This window comes from Lissotriton helveticus, chromosome 1_1 (assembly GCF_964261635.1).
Source record: "Lissotriton helveticus chromosome 1_1, aLisHel1.1, whole genome shotgun sequence".
Lineage (NCBI taxonomy): Eukaryota > Metazoa > Chordata > Amphibia > Caudata > Salamandridae > Lissotriton > Lissotriton helveticus.
The window spans coordinates 1,085,706,873-1,085,724,884 of NC_136057.1; the positions used below are offsets into that span (position 1 = coordinate 1,085,706,873).

The 18,012-nt window shown below is 43.9% G+C and overlaps 1 protein-coding gene across 2 annotated transcripts in view; it reads left to right on the plus strand.

Annotated features, from left to right (window-relative positions):
• The window catches only part of CAPS2 (calcyphosine 2), an 887,654-nt gene that overhangs the window by 174,153 nt on the left and 695,489 nt on the right, over positions 1 to 18,012 (plus strand). For both annotated transcript variants that reach the window (XM_078678143.1, XM_078678133.1), the window contains exons 3-5: positions 1,722 to 1,768; positions 6,546 to 6,591; positions 16,721 to 16,840. In XM_078678143.1, the coding sequence (XP_078534269.1) occupies positions 1,722 to 1,768; positions 6,546 to 6,591; positions 16,721 to 16,840 (213 nt within the window). The remainder of the gene's footprint in view (positions 1 to 1,721; positions 1,769 to 6,545; positions 6,592 to 16,720; positions 16,841 to 18,012) is intronic.

Sequence of the window (18,012 nt, forward strand, 5' to 3'; positions counted from 1 at the left end):
CAATTGGGACCCAGACAAAGGTTTGTCCATGATGGATGTTAAAGCCCATCTAGTAATTGGCTCAAACCAGCTTCACTCTTTTCACTTTCATTAACAACATTTCTAATTTTGTTTACCATTGCTTTTTTTAGAATATGTTTTTTTTGCTGGTAACTTTAAAAATATCAGTCATCCTGGCCATGTAGTCTTTGCAGCTCCTTCAATACTTGCCAGCTCCGGTTCAAGCACAATAGTGGCTCAAGGTCTACTGGAGAGTGGCCTCAGATTAACCTGACAATACATAGGGGCAATCTATGGGACGTGTGAGACTAAGGGTCAGATTTATCATTCAGCTGCGTCGCCCTAGTGCCACGAAGTGGGGTGCAAGGGAGACTCAATGACTAATGCATAGCCCTGTGCAGCTTGATACATTTAGATGTATTTGTATGCAGATTTATTGTTTAGATTTTAAATTCTAGAATGGGATAGTATGATCACAGATCCATTTTTGATGTGAAAGGGATCCTGAAGTCAGCAGATTTTTTGCTTGAAGTGTTAAAGTAGTCTGGCTGTATTCCAGACTGTTATGGGAGGCAAAAGCTACATTGTGCAACATGGTAATGCAGCTTCGTGCATAAAAATATGTTTCTAAAATATCCTTTAGAAATACCAGCCAAAAATGAAAAGTGAAAAATGTTCCCTGAGGATTGTACCAATTATCCATAACCCATATTGAAACTTACTTACCATGAGCAGGGATCTGTGTCCTTGGATCAGAGACCTCCACTGCATTCTGAGAGCTATGATTATATGCTCTATTCCACCTCCATGATTTTCCATAGTGTCCCTGTTTGGTGGGCACCGGTTCACAGTCGCCTACTTCCTATATGGTCAATCTTTAATGTATCGATTGGAAATCTAATCTCAACCAGATGAATATGGAAATTCGTGACCTTGACTGTCTCGCCGCTGAGGACTTTGCAGTGAACCTGCTGCATCCATCATGCTTTCCAAATGTCAGTGGTATCGTACAAAGTGTCACCGTTGTTTGCTACACAGTCATTATATGTTGATAACAATGTTTGAATCTTACATTAAACCAGGGGTATATAATAGTTAATCATAAGTAGGTGTTAAATCATGGTTTTTTAACCTCTCACACTACCAAAGCCTGTTTCATTGGTTTGTAAATGGGACGCCGCAGATTTGTAATGTTATTGTTTCCTTCCTTAAAGAAGCAAACATTACACCATGCTTCATTTTGGTCCTCCTGAAGCCTAATGGTGCACTTAGATTAGCATAACAATTTCCTTAAAATGAAAATGTGAATGTCTAGTTGGAGGTAATTGGTGTATCAAGCTTTTACAATGACGTGGAATCCTACCGGGACAAGTACAGCACCTTATGAAATACCTACTTCAAGTCATAGAGTTCTCTACAGCACCTTGGTTCCTTTATATAGGCAGCCAGGTGTGTGGACAAAGCCATTCCTGTTAACAGACGCATACCTTGCCATTTACTTTCTCAATCAAGACTGAACATGTTTTTTTCATTTTTTAGTCCCATATTTTTAGGGAAATGTTTATATTAGTAGATTTCATATCCAGGATGACAAGTGGTAAGATACTTTGAAGACGAAACACACTAACAAATAATGTAATTTGTTTTGTGTTTTATGTATACTTTTAAGCATACAATTCGGTTCCAGTATTTATTGAAACTATATGTGTTATGTTTTTCAGGGATGGCGATCCGAATCACAAGCTTCCCATGACCCTCGTCCAGATGAGTAAGCATCTGTATTCTTCATTGGTGTGATTTATTCATATTTGAACTTTAAGTGGATTGGAAAAAGTCTGTATTTCACGAACTATAAATAATATAAAACATGTAATATGAAGATTATCTTTTTCCCAGACATCCTTACTACTCTTTGTCTTTACCACTGTTGGGTTACAGTTGCCCTTAGTATCTGCCACTTTAATTTTCTACCGGCTTTCTCTGTGTTTTTTTAATATAGATTGGCCAGGTTTTTTTGACCACATTTGAGGTTATCTCCTCATAATTTTCTGAGATGGCCATGTCTCTACTTTTGAGGTTCAGTTAGTAGTGTGACTGGAATGTGGCTTTAGCATTTGTACAGTCTAGGTGCTTGTCCTTCCTGTGCAAGAGATTTATTTGCTAACTATTTTAATCTATTTTGTGCCTTGTAAATTCAAATCTGCTAATCTATGAGATGAGTTTGCTTTCTCCTGAGGTGCAGGACTTTTAATTTTTTATTGACACTTTCATCCTAGCAATTCTTCTGACCTTGTGGCTTTTAACTGGTTTTTTTTTCTATAGAGCTGGCAAATCACGACATTTTGAAATTAATTGATAGATTATTATTTAAACTTCATAACAAAGTCAATTAAGACCTGCAGGGGGAGGCTAGGAGTAGCCTGTTAGGAGGCTTTCAGAAGCCGTTTAACTGTTGAATCCAGCCAGTACCCTGACTCATCCTGGGACTCCATATCTAAAGCAGACCTCCTCAGGGCTTTGGTTTTCCACCATTCTTTGCATTCAGCCATGCATTTCTGTCCAGAAGTGGCAACTGAAATTTCACTACAAGGAAAGAAAATCATCATGGGATTTGCCTGCTTCATCGGCGGAGAAAGTAGGAGGAATGTAAAGAGTTAGCCCAGTGGTTGCACGAATAAAAGTTAGGAATTCTCTTTATAACGCCAAGGTATGGAACACATTAAAAAAAATGTTCCTTTGCCCATTGTCACCTCATTAGGATGTAGTTCAAGAATGATCCCCTGGGAATAACCGAACCAAACAATTCCACTAGAAACCAAAATGGCTATGAATCGTTTAATCCTCACTCTTGGTGACTCGATATGTCGTTAAAGTGCTGTGATTTTGCTTCCTCTCAAAGTGCAGCAGAAGTGATGGTACAACGTGAGGACCACATGAGACCAAGTCATAGATGTTTTTTAAAAATTGGATATTCAAAGACTGACTGCTACCCTTATTAAATGTGACCTAGACAAACATAATTTACAGAAGAGATTCATCAGAACTGGGTTCAGCTCTGGAGGTTATTACCATAGCATAGTGTTTACAAAATAGTTGGTATGAAATCTCATATGGCTGTCTTGTAGATAACCTTCAAGAAACATGCATTGGAAGTGGCAATTTATCTTCAATACTAGGTGTGGTTGTGTGCAATGCGCTAATACTTGGAAGATCTGAATGGTGGTATTGAGGCATCAGAAAACGTAAGTAATAACAGAACACTTTACTGTATTTTGCAATTACTCCTGCATTTTTAGTCCTTACCTGACTAGATTAGTACAAATCCCCTCTCCAAACCCCATTCCGTGGATCAGCTCATGTACTCTTTTATTGGGCTAGAGTTTAAGGCATACAGGGGACATGCATTTAGAATGAGAAGATAGTAAACAACAGACAGAAAGAAAGGTAGAGTACAACAGAGATCCAGGAAAATGTTATAATGAGACTTGATTGATTTAAATAAACCTCGTGACAGGCCAATCAGTAAGGTGTCTTTTTCAACTACTTTACAAGTGGGCATGGTGGTTTAGCTGCTGTCTAGGGTGATTCCCTTATATGATGTTGGGTGGAAGTTGATGCTGGTGTTCAAAACGCTTGTGGCAATTTTATGAGTCATATCATGTATGATTTACTCTTTGTTCCATCTGGCACTATGTAGCTTAAGCTCAAGATATCGTCCCTATTTTGTCATGCAATGTTTTTGTAGATGCCCACGTTGGGACAAGATGCCCCTCATATTCAAATGTAATGGATACCGTCTGTGAAATGTACTTGTTGGGGCAGTAGCAGGGAGCATAGATGGAAAGAACAGCTATAGAAGGAACAACAGACACATGGATGTAATGCAGAGTCATTGACTGTATAAAGTAAGTGGGTTAAGCACTTGATCATGGGACAGAATCCCAGTGCCTGCTTGTTCGTTTACACTTGCTAATTGTATGTCTGTGAATACAGGGCATAAGTGCGGTTTACATTTCGTAACATACTGAGTTTGATTGTTGTTTGTAGCCTTCTACCAAATTCATAATAGGTGTGAAGTATCTTCACAGTTCCATCACTGATCACCATCCTCCTGCTGGATTTTTGATGATGATGGCATTGTTGTTACACTGGGGTTTCCTGGTATGATTAGGTGACTGGAGAATATCATCAGCATACATTGACACCAAGGTCCTCCAGGATCCAAATTGTATGCCTCAGCGTTGATGGAATTCTCTGACACATCTAGCAAGAGACTATGGCCCTGATTACGATACCGGTCGGAGTTGCCTCTGACCTACACCGCTTCTGTGAGTGAACCGCCCCACCGTAGGTCGGCGGTTCCACAATAAAAATTATGATGCAAAGTCCCATTTCTCTATGGGATCTTGTGCTGCGGACGGAAACTGCCCGCAGCACATGCTCCAATTGAGAAACGGGAGTTTGTGAAAACCCCTGCACTGGGTGCCAGTCACCTTAAGGTGCCTGCCGCCCGGTGCAGGGATTTTTAGGGGGGCACCACAGGCCTAGATACAGAGGGCCAGGGGGGATGGGGCGGGGGGGGGAAGAGGGCCCTGCTTGGGGCCCCCAATGTCGCATTCCGACAGCCTTTCCAAGTCGGAAAGACCGAAGTCAAAAGGCTGAGGACCTCAGCTCTGTAGAACTTGCAGGGTAATCCCCTGTAACAGCGACAAAACATGTGTTGGCTAAGAAGGCTTAAAGATCTTGAATTAAAGACATCTGAAAATATTTTGTCAGGTGTCTCATACATTGCAGGCCCCTGTACTCCAGAGGTTACTGCACATATCAAATACACTTTCAATTGACTTTGACTTTTTTGTGCAATAAACAACCCACATTATAACAAACCCCCCTCCCTCATGATTGCGTCCATGCCACACACAGCCATCCATGTCGTCACTGCACACCCAGAAATCACGGTCCCTCCGGGTCTTCCCGCCCGCCCCTCTCCAGCCATGAGGGATGTATATGTATCAGGTCGGCAAGCGTGCCTCCACCTCCTGTGGCGGGTCCAGGTCTATGCCCGGTAATCCGTCCACCTGTGCCATATCTTGTAGTGCTTACGCGGGCATGCCCTGGCCAGAAAGACTGGTTGTTCAAGCCCCATGGAGAAATCTAGCCTCATTGTCATATTTAATGTAACTTCATGTATTTACTTTGAACGTGTGCAGAGGATTTGTATATATTGTAGCATAGCTGGTTGAAGTCTCCACATTCTATGTGCACATGTGTTTCTGTGGAGATCCAAATATAGTATTATAGGAAGGTGATCAGAGAATGTTTTGCAGAGATATGTGATTGAGCTTGCCCAATCTCAAACATCTCCTCTGTTCAACCAAAAGTCTGTTCTTGATGTGGATCCTTAAACCCAGAGGAGTGGCTATCATAATTGGGCAAACCTTCCTTGTGGTCACTCAAAAACAGTCCAGGGATTGGTGCTTTGCTAGCCAGCAGGAAAATAGATTGGGCCGGCGAATGTATGAGCTATATCTGCCTGTGACAGCGTAGGCATCTTTGGAGTTAATTAAGTTCCTGCGCACAACCTAGATCGCAATCCTGTCAGGGACAAAAATATCTCCCCACATCCAATCCCTTTGTCCACTGTCTGGGAGCCAAACACCGAACTCTTACAGTGCCATTTCAAAATAGTAATCTAAAATTCTGAACTGACCATTAAGTTGAATTTTGAGTTACTATTAAAACGAGTCCTTGACTCATTGTTCCAGATAGTCCCAAAGTGAAATTAAGCATTACAATGTGTTATAATGTAACCCAGCGTTTTCTTATGGGACAGTCTGCCTTACCACAGTGAAAAATGACTTTGGAGTTTTTTCGCTATCACAACATGTAAAGCAAAGATACATGTGCTTTACTATTTTAATACCATGCACCCTGCTTTGTGGGCATGTAGGGCCTACTGTTGGAAATGACTAATAAGTATTATAAAGGAAGGATTAGTCCTGGCAACAGATTTATTTTGCCAAGTCGAGTTAGTGGTGGCACAATATGTGCTGCAGCCCACTAGTTGCATTTAGTTTACAGGCCCCGGATACACTTTTGTGCCATGTACTATTGACTTACAGGTAAGTAAAATATCCTAATTAGGAATATAACTAACTGTCTCAGTACATAGTAAAAAATTTTTTTTTTAAACAGCAACAAAATATACCGTAAAAAGTGGGGAACCAGGCAAAAAAGGGGCACTTTCCTGCACATGCAGTAAGATTACCCATTTTAATTGTGAACAACTGCCTAGGAGCCCTCACGCATGTTTACTAATATCAAAACACAGAACATTGTATTCAAATGGAACAAATAGTTACTGGTAAGCAGTGATTACCTTACTGTATAAGAGGTTTTTTTTTCGATAGGTTATTTGAATTTCCTTAAATTCAAAAGGATACTCTGGAATGAAACAGAAAAATACAATCTCATGTATAGAGTACATGTTTTAATTTTAAAGTTATGAAAGAAGAACTTCATTTACTTAACATTTTCTTCTGCAGAGTACCACATCTTGACTTGGGAAAGCTTGGAGATTCAGATGATGAGGTAATCCTTAAATTACATACTTTTGTTTATGGTGTTTAGGATAACTACTTGTTTCCCACGAAGCATTGTAATCATTCTTATTTGTACAGCATGACAGTGAGCCGCTGGATCACAGTTTTGAAATGCATTGTATTATTATTGCCCCTTGTCTGTAATATATTTACGACATTAATATCTTATTATTAGTGTTAATATCATTATTCATAATAATAATGTTAACAAAAATGGGAACTTAAAAATAATGCACAGCACTTATATTGGTATAATGTGAGATTCTGAATTATAGCAGTCATGATAATATATTTTTTTCATTGGAACATAAAATAGATGACATCGTTCAAGTGACTGCCAACTCCAATCAGAATTTCAAAAGGGGAGATATTAACATGGAGTGATTTTAGAAAAAAATCTCTCGCCCTTAAATTTGGAAAGGACTGAGCATTGTTTGTGGGCCTTCCGCAGTTCATGAACTATAAAGCGATCTGTCTGTCTATCATTTTCTAGTAAGCAGTTCAAGAATGGGACTAAATGTACTTGCTGCAAAAAAGTATACCTGTCCATTAGCACACCTTTACGATCTCCAGAAGTGACAGTCTTGTAACTCTTAACTTTTTGCAGTGCTGAGATTTTGATTAATTTTAAGATTTAGCCACATCTAATACTACCAAGACAGCATCCAACCTAGCACCAGGCCTTCTGATGTCCCTTTTGAAATCTTTTTACTGTGGTACACAAAGCTGTGAAAAGCATGAATCAGACTTGTACTCCTGCACATCTGCATTACTGATATGCAGGAATATATGTGATCACTGCACTTAATGAGGCTGCCATACAGAATTATGCTTCTTGCTATGAAGCCACTTTTGACAGTTCTTTAAAATAATGATTGTCCAGGATAACACAGACAACATTGTTCATATGATTAACTTTGCCTTCTTCAGGGGGGCGTGGCCAACTGGCGAACAAGATGCCCGCTTGTTAGAGTGGCTCCTGCGCTCCACCGGCCTTATCCCCAAACATCCTTCCCACAATCCGGTCTCCATGCCTGCATTTTAAAGGCTCTTGATTGGGGGATACTAAGGCTCACCATATCTGCTTCATCTGGCGCCTTGCTCTCCTGCCTTGAGGCGGGACCTAGCGGACAAGACCGAGCTGCGGCCGTGGTTGCAGAGGAAGCACCTGAAGGGAAACAGGGGCAGCGACGGCCCAGCAGATAAAACACTATCCCCCAGTGGTCCTCCTGTGCTGCTGCGGGCTATGTGCGGCACAAGATAAAAATTGGCTGCACCCCAGCGACACATGGTGTGCCCATGAATTCGATGGCCCACCAGATGGCGCGAGTAGGGGCACCTACCGGAGAACACGTCTAAATTTATATTGCATTAATTGGGATGAACTACTCATGCAAGCAGGAGGCAACTGGAGATCTCTGGGCACCTCTGACGTCACCTACATAGCAGGATCCAGTCACCCGCGTACACCCACTATCTGCTTGTCTGGGAGGAGAAGCCTAAACCACACCAGGGTAGTCGAGGGGCTTCTGGACCGGCACCCATCTGCTCCAACTCCGCGCAGAGGATGTGAGGACTCGCTTGCCCCATCACGACTGCAGCAATCTCCTGTGAAAGGGACCGCGCACTCACCCTGGTCCCAACCTGTCTGCTGCACGTAACACGCATGAGTAAGAGCACTTCATGCGTCCAGCCTGGAGCCATCTCCCAACTCACTAACACACACACACCACACGTGGGGAAAGTGCAGGCACACCTCACCAAATATCCGCAGCCCAGGAACCGCACGCAATTAGCTCTGTCTCACTCCATTACCCCGGGTGGTCAGCCAGAGTCACAGCAGAAGCTGGTCTCTCCTTGTTAAAAGCCACCACAGACACCGGACCATAACAATGTAAAGTTTTTAATGCTGCGAAAGAGCTGTCAACACCATATATGTTGGGAGCGGGGATGGGTTGGGGTACGTTACTGATTATAAACATGGAGCACAAGGTGTCTGGGTTCTCTCACACTGTTTGTCTTTGCATACGGTGACTTTTACTTAGCCGGTTTTAAATTCACGACTATAAATACCAGGACGCAATGGAAAAGGGAACTGGCTGGTCACTGCCTTCACACCTGATAAGGAAGATTTCCATACACGTTCTCTGCGAGTATAACTATGCGCTTTGCACAAATGTTGTAACAGACAAACATGAGGCACATTTAGACCTCCGTAGTTTCAGATATGTGAAGCAGGGGCTAACAGAGTCTGCAATATCCCATCCATCTGGCATGCTCTGTGCGTGGGCAGCATTCACCGGGACAGCACAGAGGGGGAGGGTCGGGGAAGAAATAGGTAACATCCTGTTAGTCAAAATCCATGTGTTTATCACAGTAGAACCTACAGGTATTGGGGAAAGTCTGACACGGACTTGTTCCATTTTATTCTCAGCACTGGAAATTGGAGGCTCGCGCAGAGAGATCACAGCATTCGTCCTTATTCTGTGCACAGAGAACAGAACACGCTGCTCGTCTCCTGCCCACCACCAGGAGCAAGCACAGCTCTTCCATCGCAGCAAGGGGTGAGCCTCTGTTTATAGTCACGCCCGGCCTAACCAGCAACGGCATATAAGTATGTAGGGCCACGCTGTCCCGAAACGCTGTGATGAAAAGAGACGCCCGCGGGTCTCAGGGAAATACAATGCAAAATAAAGTGGGAGCGCGCGAAAGTGAAAGCGCGCCTTGCGCGCGCTGTGTTGAAAAAGAGACGCCTGTGGGAGTGGGGAAAATACAATGCAAAATAAAGTGGGAGCGCGCAAAAGTGAAAGTGCGCCATGCGCGCATTGTGATGAAAAGAGACGCCTGCGGTACTGGGGAAAATGCGATGCAAAATAAAGTGGAAGCGCGGCATGCGTGCACACCGTACGTTTGCACATCTTCTGTCCTGTAGGCACGGTGAACAGGTGACAGGGAGGGAACAAAACATGCCTCCCTTCCAATGAAAAGCATGCATTTTGGGCTCGTGCCAATCAGAAGCATGGGTGGAGCTTCCACCCCGCTTTCAAAGCAAAACCGACGGCAATAGATCAAGCGTGCAGCGCATGCGCTACGTCGCTAGGCGAGACCTAAAAATGCGCAAGCGCTTTTAACGAAAGTAGATACGTTTACTGTTCTAACGGTCAAGCGGAGGCTACGGCAGTGGAGGAGCAGTGCATCCCCCCTGACCAGGCATCATCTGATGGTGACGGGTTCACCCTTAAATACATTATAGCAGAGCTGCAGGGCATTTGTGGTTCCCTGGAGGCAAAAAGGTATTCAGTCTCCACAGAAGTCATGCTGATGAGGGCAGACTTGTGCAATACGGAAGCACAGACGATAGAAGCTTAGGACTCACTCTCCACACTCCGAGCCGAAATAGCTGCTTGAGAAGAAGTAATGTTTATATAACTGGGGTGCCAGAGCGATTGAATCGCCTAGCAGCAGACCTTTTTGTTGAAGATCTTGTACTAAAGCAATTGCAACCCAAGGACCTCTCCCAACTACTTCTCAGTCACATGTGCCCGCCAAGTGCTGGATGGCCCCTCCGAAACTCTGGGCCCCACCCCGTATGATTATTGCTTGCATCTTTAACTACTGTGACCGACATGTGATCCTACAGGTCGCATGAAGTGCCCCACTGGTCAAATTGGAAAATGCCACTGTAACCTTCTTCCCTGACTTCACGCTCAGAGTTAAAAAATTACGCAGAAGCTTTGTTGAAGTTAAAAAGTCCCTAAGGGAAAGAGAACTTAAATACTCTATTATGTTTTTGGCACAAATAAGAGTGGTCGCGAATGGAAAGACTTGGTACTTTACATCACCAGAGGCGTCCTGGGAATGGCTAGATGGCTGGAGACTGGTGGGAGGGATGAAGTCAATAAACCCTTTGTGACAGCAGCGACGAGACAACTGTGCAAAGACCTGCCATCACAAGCCCCACGTTTTGCGTGAGCAATACACGCTGGCGCAAAGCCCAAGTAATGAGTGAGTCAACAGGAGGCCCGAAAAGACTGATTTGAGGGAGGCGGATGAGGGCGATTCCACAACAGCTGGGTTTGAACACTCCAAATGCTAGCAACGAATGGGGCCTCGTCCCCAAGGCTGGTGATGAGGAACCGTGGAGGTAAGGGGCACATGTCCATTGACTAAAGATGACAGACTCTGGCAACACTTGATCTGTTTGGATTTGGGGGATGGGTGGAGTGCATCTCGGGGGTTAACATTGTGACCTATAGTTTAAGGTTTGGGGCGACAGGCACTCTGCAGTGTTTGGAGGCAGGCAGTTTCAAGTTTATAATGCTGGGTGTCCGGGTGGGGGGCTTGTTTGGAAGTTTTGTTTGTCTCTAATCATTGATTTTTTGCGGCAGGCAGTTCACAGCACACAATCACGGTTTTGTGTTCATGGAGCCCAGTGGGTGGGGTCAATGCCCGCCCTTTGATCAACACTAATCAGCAGTGTACAGGAGTGGCACCCGGGCCATGCATGCACATATCGCCACTACACTAAATAAAGCCCATATTTGCCTTATACTCTTCTATGTTAATTGCCTGGGGGATAAAATTAAGATAGGAGTAGCATTGCAATACATAAAAAGACACTCCCCAGACATTGTACTCCTCCAAGAGACACACTTTATGGGTAATGCCTACCATACTTAGGACAGGTGGGGATACAAACCGGTTGCACATGTGGGAAACACCATTGGCTCTAGCTAGATGGGGATCCTGCTCAAGAATTTGTTGCTGCTTACCATTCACCAAATCTGGTCTGACACATACACGGCAGGTATGTGGCCATAAGGGGTACTTGGGAGGGTACAACATTTAATATCATTTCTGCTTGTTTTTTGCAACAACTCTACAACAGCTTGCTCCCAGACCCAAGCACGGTCCAGCTCAACCTGCCGAATGGGGAAATGTTGATGGGTGGGGACTTAAACATATCACTCTGTGATGATAAGAACCACTTGCCACCCAGACAGATGACCTCCCAGCAATGTCCACTTGCTGACTTGCTGGCTCTAATAGGCACATGGCGCTCACTCAATCCTACGAGACAGCACTGCACTTTTTACTCAGGGGCTCATGGTAGTCTTTTGTGCACTGACATGTTTTCACTCTGGCGGGCCAACTCCCTAGATTCCTGGAGGTCTGACACTGGGATAGAGGCATTACTGACCACTCCCCATTATGGGCCATCTATGGTCTTGTTGACTGCACGGGACAAAGTGAAATCACAATTAATCCATGGCACATTAAAGTCCCCAGAATCAGAGAAGGCTTCCTAGAAGCCATGGACCGATACTTCACGGAAAATGGGGTCTCCTAGGATTCTGCGCAAACCCTATGGGGAGCCTATAAAGAGGTCATTAAAGGGCAGAGCCTCTACCCGATAGTGGGACACACAAAGGGGTACCAGTACCACATTGGAGGTGATAGAGAGAGAACTTCTAGAACATCTTGACTGATCAGGACCAGGTGGACACCGGACACAACCTGAGCCTTAAGCAAAAGGAATATATTTATTTATAAAGTTTTATATTGCGCGAACATGATCCAGAAGGATATCCGAGCGCTTTACAGTTTGAAAGAAAGGAAGGTAACTGTTGCAGTACAGGCATCAAAAGGAATACCAACCCATACAAATCAAATAGGCATACCAAACAAAAAGGTTACAATCGATAGGGAACAACAAAGAGTAGGGTAATAACTGGTACATAGCGAACTGGGAGGGGAGCCAATGATTATTAAAGAAGAGGAACACCCAGCGCGGGCTTAGGGTGTAGGTCCAAGGCATTGAAGCAGACGATCCAAGAACCTTTTAAGGTAAGAAATTGTTCATGAGAAATCTTTTTACTTCCAATTTGAAGGCAACCTTGGAGGAGATTCTGCGTATTTCCGGTGGGAGAGAGTTCCAGATATTTGGCGCAGAGTCGGAAAAAGCTCGGTGACATGTTCTCTTTTTGCAAAAGATATGTGGTTTCAGGAGGAGAGAGTTAGCACTCCAAGAAGGTCTACCCCCTCTGGATAATTCTAGCTTTTGGGCTAGATAACTGGGGGTTTTGAAATGTAGGGCTTTGTGAGATAGACAGGCAATCTTTAGCTGAATTCTTGCTTCATGGGGCAACCAGTTTAGGGATATTAGGACTGGGGAGATGTGCGCATTTCTTTTGGTACCCGTAACCAATCTGGCCGCAGCATTCAGTGAAGCCCTTAGTGGGGCCAAGGTATATTTGGGGAGGCCACATAGCGCTGCACTGTCATAGTCTAGCCTTGGCAAAACAAGCACTAGGACCACGTGCTTGAAGTCAGCTTATGGGAGGAACGGTTTGAGATTCCTGAGCATCCTCATCAGGTGATTAGCTGCCTTGCACACATTGCTGATATGATTCTTCATGTTCAGATGCTTGTCCAGGGTGATTCCGAGCGATTTGAGTCAATAATGAGGGGGAGAAGTTGAAGGCAATGAGGTGTTTCATCCAAAGGTCTAACTTGGGGATGTTATTCAGGGGGAAATGAGATGGAATTCTGTTTTGGATGTGTTGATCAAGAAGTGGTTCTCAGTTAACCAGTTTTCAGTATTTATTAGGGTAGTGTTGAGTGATATGAGGTTACTAGGGGAGGAGATTTTCAGATAGTTGCGTATCATCCGCATATATATGGAAGAGACTGTCAGCGGAATTTAGTGCATTAGCTAACAGTTCCAGGAACAAGTTGAAGAGTATGGGAGATAAGGCGGACCCTTGGTGGACCCCCATGGATACTTGTGATGGCTGGGAGAGAGAGTGGTTTGCCTTAAGTCTTTGGGATCTGTGGTTGAGGAAGGACGAGAACCATTGCAGCACCGAACCAGAGAGGCCCATCCTGTGCTCCAAAATGGATAGGAGTTTGTCGTGATTAACAGTGTCAAACGCAGAGGAAAGGTCAAGAAGGAAAAGGAGCAGGATTCATTTTGGTCAAGCATTTTTAAAATGTCATCCATAACGTGAGTGAGCGCTGATTCGGTGCTATGCCCACTCCGAAAGTCAGATTGATGTTGGTCCAGGAGATGCAAATTCTCGATGTGGGTACAGAGTTGAGATTGGACACATTTTTCTAGGAGTTTGGCTAGACTGGCGTAGCATCTTAGGCCGCCAGCGCAAGACATAGCGCTACTCAGCACTGCCTTTATGAAGTAGTAGATAAAGCTGGGAAACCCATTGCTTGGCTGGACAGGCGAGAGCAAGAGCACCAACCACCGGGTATTGGAAATTGAGACTGAAAAGGGTGAACAGGAGAGAGACAGACAGGAAATAGCAGAGGGCTTTGCTGCAGACTACAGCCAGATTTATTCCTCAGCTGAGACAGCTACAGCCGAGTAATCCCACTAATTCCTGGCTGATATGCAGCTTCCAGTCCTCTCTAGTGAGGTCCGAGACCTTCTGGAAGCGGACCTCACTGAGGACAAAATTACAAGGGTTATACGAGATTTAAACTCCAGAAAAGCCAGGGGCCCAAACCGAGGACCTGCCTTAACTCTTGACAGAATACTACAAATTCTTACCCGGTTCAGTTGATATTCAGGCTACACTAATTAACTGGTCAAAATCCCTGATCTGCTTTCTGTGCTGATGGACACAGTGACTGCCCCAGGGGTGTGAGGTTAAAATAACCACAGACCAGTTTCGATACCCCGAAATTCACGTCATTACTGACCCAAACCTATTCTATGAATACATTTGAAGCCACCACTTAAAGAGCTTCAGAGGGATGTCCAGCACTGGAGAGCCCTGCCGCTGTCACTCCTCGGCAGAGCCATACTTTTCAAATTGATGACCCTACCCCGCTTTCTCTATGCCGTACATAACATACCTTACCTGGTCCCTGTGGCCTGTTTTAAAGCAATAGAGAGCAAAATAAGAACACCACTTTGGTATGGGGTTCCGGTATGCATAGCAATCAATAAATTGAAAAGGTGATGGTAAGATGGAGGAACTGCCCTCCCTGACATCCAAAACAACTACTGGGCAGTGCAACTTACCACCTTTTATCACTAGGCACACACCACAGCTGATGGACATGAGATTCGAATGGATAGACAGATTATGCAGCTGGGGGGACACTTTAGGGCGCTTGATACTAACCCATGTCACGCCAACCTCAGGGGCCCCACAGCCTGTAACAGTGGCCATCTGGCACAAAGCACTCTGCACGCTTCGTTGAAGAGACAAAATCACTTAAGGCCACTCCTTTGTGGGACTCTGAACTATTGGGCTCTCTTGGGACACAATCCGGCTTTGATAATGGGATCTTAATGGCATCTCCAGGGTGGGAGCTCTCTGGACACAAATGTTGACTTACAGTGAGACTACCAATTAGCTCCGACTGAGATCTTTTGCTACCTCCTGGTATGACATGCACTTCAGGCCGCATTACCCAAGGGAGAGGAAATCCCTGAATCCTCCCCCCTATGGGATTAGTTGCTAGACAACCCCATGCCCCACAAGGCGACTTCCCTCATATACAAAAAAATGTTATCAATAATTCACCAGATACTCTTCTGCACTTGAGGTACCAAAGGGAGCGAGACTTGGAGGGCCTGGAAGATGATGAATGGCCGAAGCCCTAGCGTCCCCGAGGGGGGTTGCAATCAGTTCCGGGTTCCATCTGCTTCATTTGAAAATACTTTGCATGCACAACTACGGTAAAAATGGGGAAGGCAACTGATGCAAGCTGCCGTAGACAATGCGGACAACAGGGTATATTATTACACATAATTTGGAGGTGCCCAGTGATACAGCACTACTGGGAAGAGTGGTGGCTTGCATGAACGACCTGTATGGGAGTACCATCGCAGTTTCCGCAAAATGGTGTAAATATCTGGGAGGTAACTGATCTAATCCATATGGAGCAAACCCTGATGACCCTGGGGCTGGCGGTGCCGAACCGCAGCATTGCTCGACAGCAGGGGTGGCGCAGGCACTGCGGTTGAGGGATTGGAAGCAGGACATGGAGTGGTGCATGTTAGCTGAGACGGTGATATATGAAAGCCATGGCGGTCCTCAGAAATGGACGAAAATCTGGGGGAAATGGAATAACTATGTATCTGTTCTTTCTGCTCCCCTCTCTTGAACTGTCTCTGGGTCAGTGCCATCTACATGTTCCATTCCACTGGCTACTATCTAAGAAGCAGAACGGTGGTAGGGTGGTGCGGTGATTACTTCGGAATGCTGTATGACTAGTGCTTTTCTTCTTGTATCATTGTTTTATGATGCATGTAACGTGATGCTTATCTGCCTATTGCTTGTTATGTTTACAATAAAAAGATCTTTAAAAAAAATCTTTGCCTTCGTGAATATGTGGAGAAGTCACACAGTGCTCCAATTATCTCAGACTCGCAATGTCTTACTCATGGAAGGGCATGAAGAGAAGGGAGCCTAAAATGTAACTGTTTAAATGTAGTGATCTAGAATACAATGTAACCTTTACTGAGCAACCACCGTCATAGGAGATCAAAGTGGTAGAGTCCTAGGCAATCACACCAATCGCTACTATATACTGATACCCACGAAAACCCCAGTTGGAAAAATACAACACTGCAACATGGCTTTTTTTTGCATATTCATTTTGTTCATGCTTCATTGTGAATTGTGAAATAAGGTCAAACGGTTGGTTGTGTTAGGCAGGCCTTAAAATATCTTCATTCTCAGTCCCTTCATGATGTTGGGTAGTTCTCTGAGAGACCGGTAAAGTAGGGAATGCCATGTAATGGGTGTTATTTGGGACTTACTTTCACCTGCAATAATTGATTTCCCAAGAACTGTTGTTATTTCGTGGAACCACAACATCCATTGCCCGGCTCCAGTCACAAAGAAAGCTTAAGTTTACATGATTTTGCATCTCTGCAGATAACAACTGACGAGGCAATGTATCCCAAGGCCTATATGGTATTTAAGTTTTCCCTCGTCGTCATGCCTTGTGTTAGGGGTAGATTGTAAATTGTGGTCACATATATTGGAAATGTCGTCTGCAGGTGGGTGCAACTCCTTATCTTTTTATTGCTCGTATATACCACAGATTTATAATCCCTTTCTGTTTTTTCTCATGTATTTCAACAGGATCTCTATTCTCCACTGTGTAAAAATTATCCCCGTTTGGGGCCTCCAGATTCTTCTTCAACCATAAGCTGGGGATCACCAATGCAAACCCCATATGCACAGCATTATCAGGGTCAACAGGTTAGTTTTTTCATGATAAATTGCATTAGCAAGGTACTTACACACATTCCTTGTTCTTGTTAATTAGTGCTGTTAATACTTTTTGGTAACCTAATACGTTAATTATAAATTACAGTGAATACATCCTTTACTAAACTTATTGGGAGAACTAATAGATGCAGACTCATTCACACAAATTACATTCATCATTCATGGCATTCATTTGTCCAAAGAAAAAGGAAAACATTTCGGAAGAATTCCTCTCTAAGTTGTAGGTTGCTTTCTAACCTTCCGTCTGGCTGAAATAATGGACTGAGAACCCTCCAAATGAAATATAATTTCATTTTTTCTCTCATTCCTAATTTGTTCTGTGCAGATTCAATGCGTGCCAAAAGGATGGTTTCACTCTGGGTTACCATCGACCATGTCTTGTTTTGATGAGAGACAGGCGTTGGATAACTTATGTGTTCCATTTTAGTTCCATGTCCACTTTATATGATGTTCATCAGACCAGTGTTTAAAACTATCTGCTTTGCCATAAAGGTGCCATGGGGCACTAGAGTGGCTTGTTCTTGGAAGATCACATGCTGGTAGTTGAATTATGGACTTGTATTGCAAGTGATGCTCCCCTCATGCTTTGGTCCTCAAGGTTCAGCATTCTACCTTTACTTTGTTCTACCTATTTTAAGGCCCACAAAGAATACTGTGTTTCTGCTGGCCTTACCCAGTGGATGATCTATGCCAGCTGTTAGATAAACATAAAATGTTATTATTATTTAGAAGTATCTTTGTCTTGAGTCTATGTACTCCTCATTAGCCCAGTTTGTTATGGGTAATATTTCTGTTTGGTTGTTCTTAATTAATCAGGACAAACAAATTGTGCTGAACTCCTTTGTTTTAGTGTGGTGTGGCCATTTGAATGCCATTGTGACAGCGGTACTAGTTGCTGGCTAGGCTATCACTCTACTGTTTCAAACCTACCAACATTTCTGACGTATAAACAATGAAATATTCAAAACGTGTTCCTGTACATTTATTGCTGTGCCATGAAGTTGGAGATTTACCTTCATGTGTCTGATGGCATCAGCATTATTGGGATGTCCCACAGTGTAACAGTTTAAAGATGATACCTTAAATCTTTAATGGCCAGGAATCATTCTTTCTCGAAATTGATTTATAAACTTGTTGAGTGC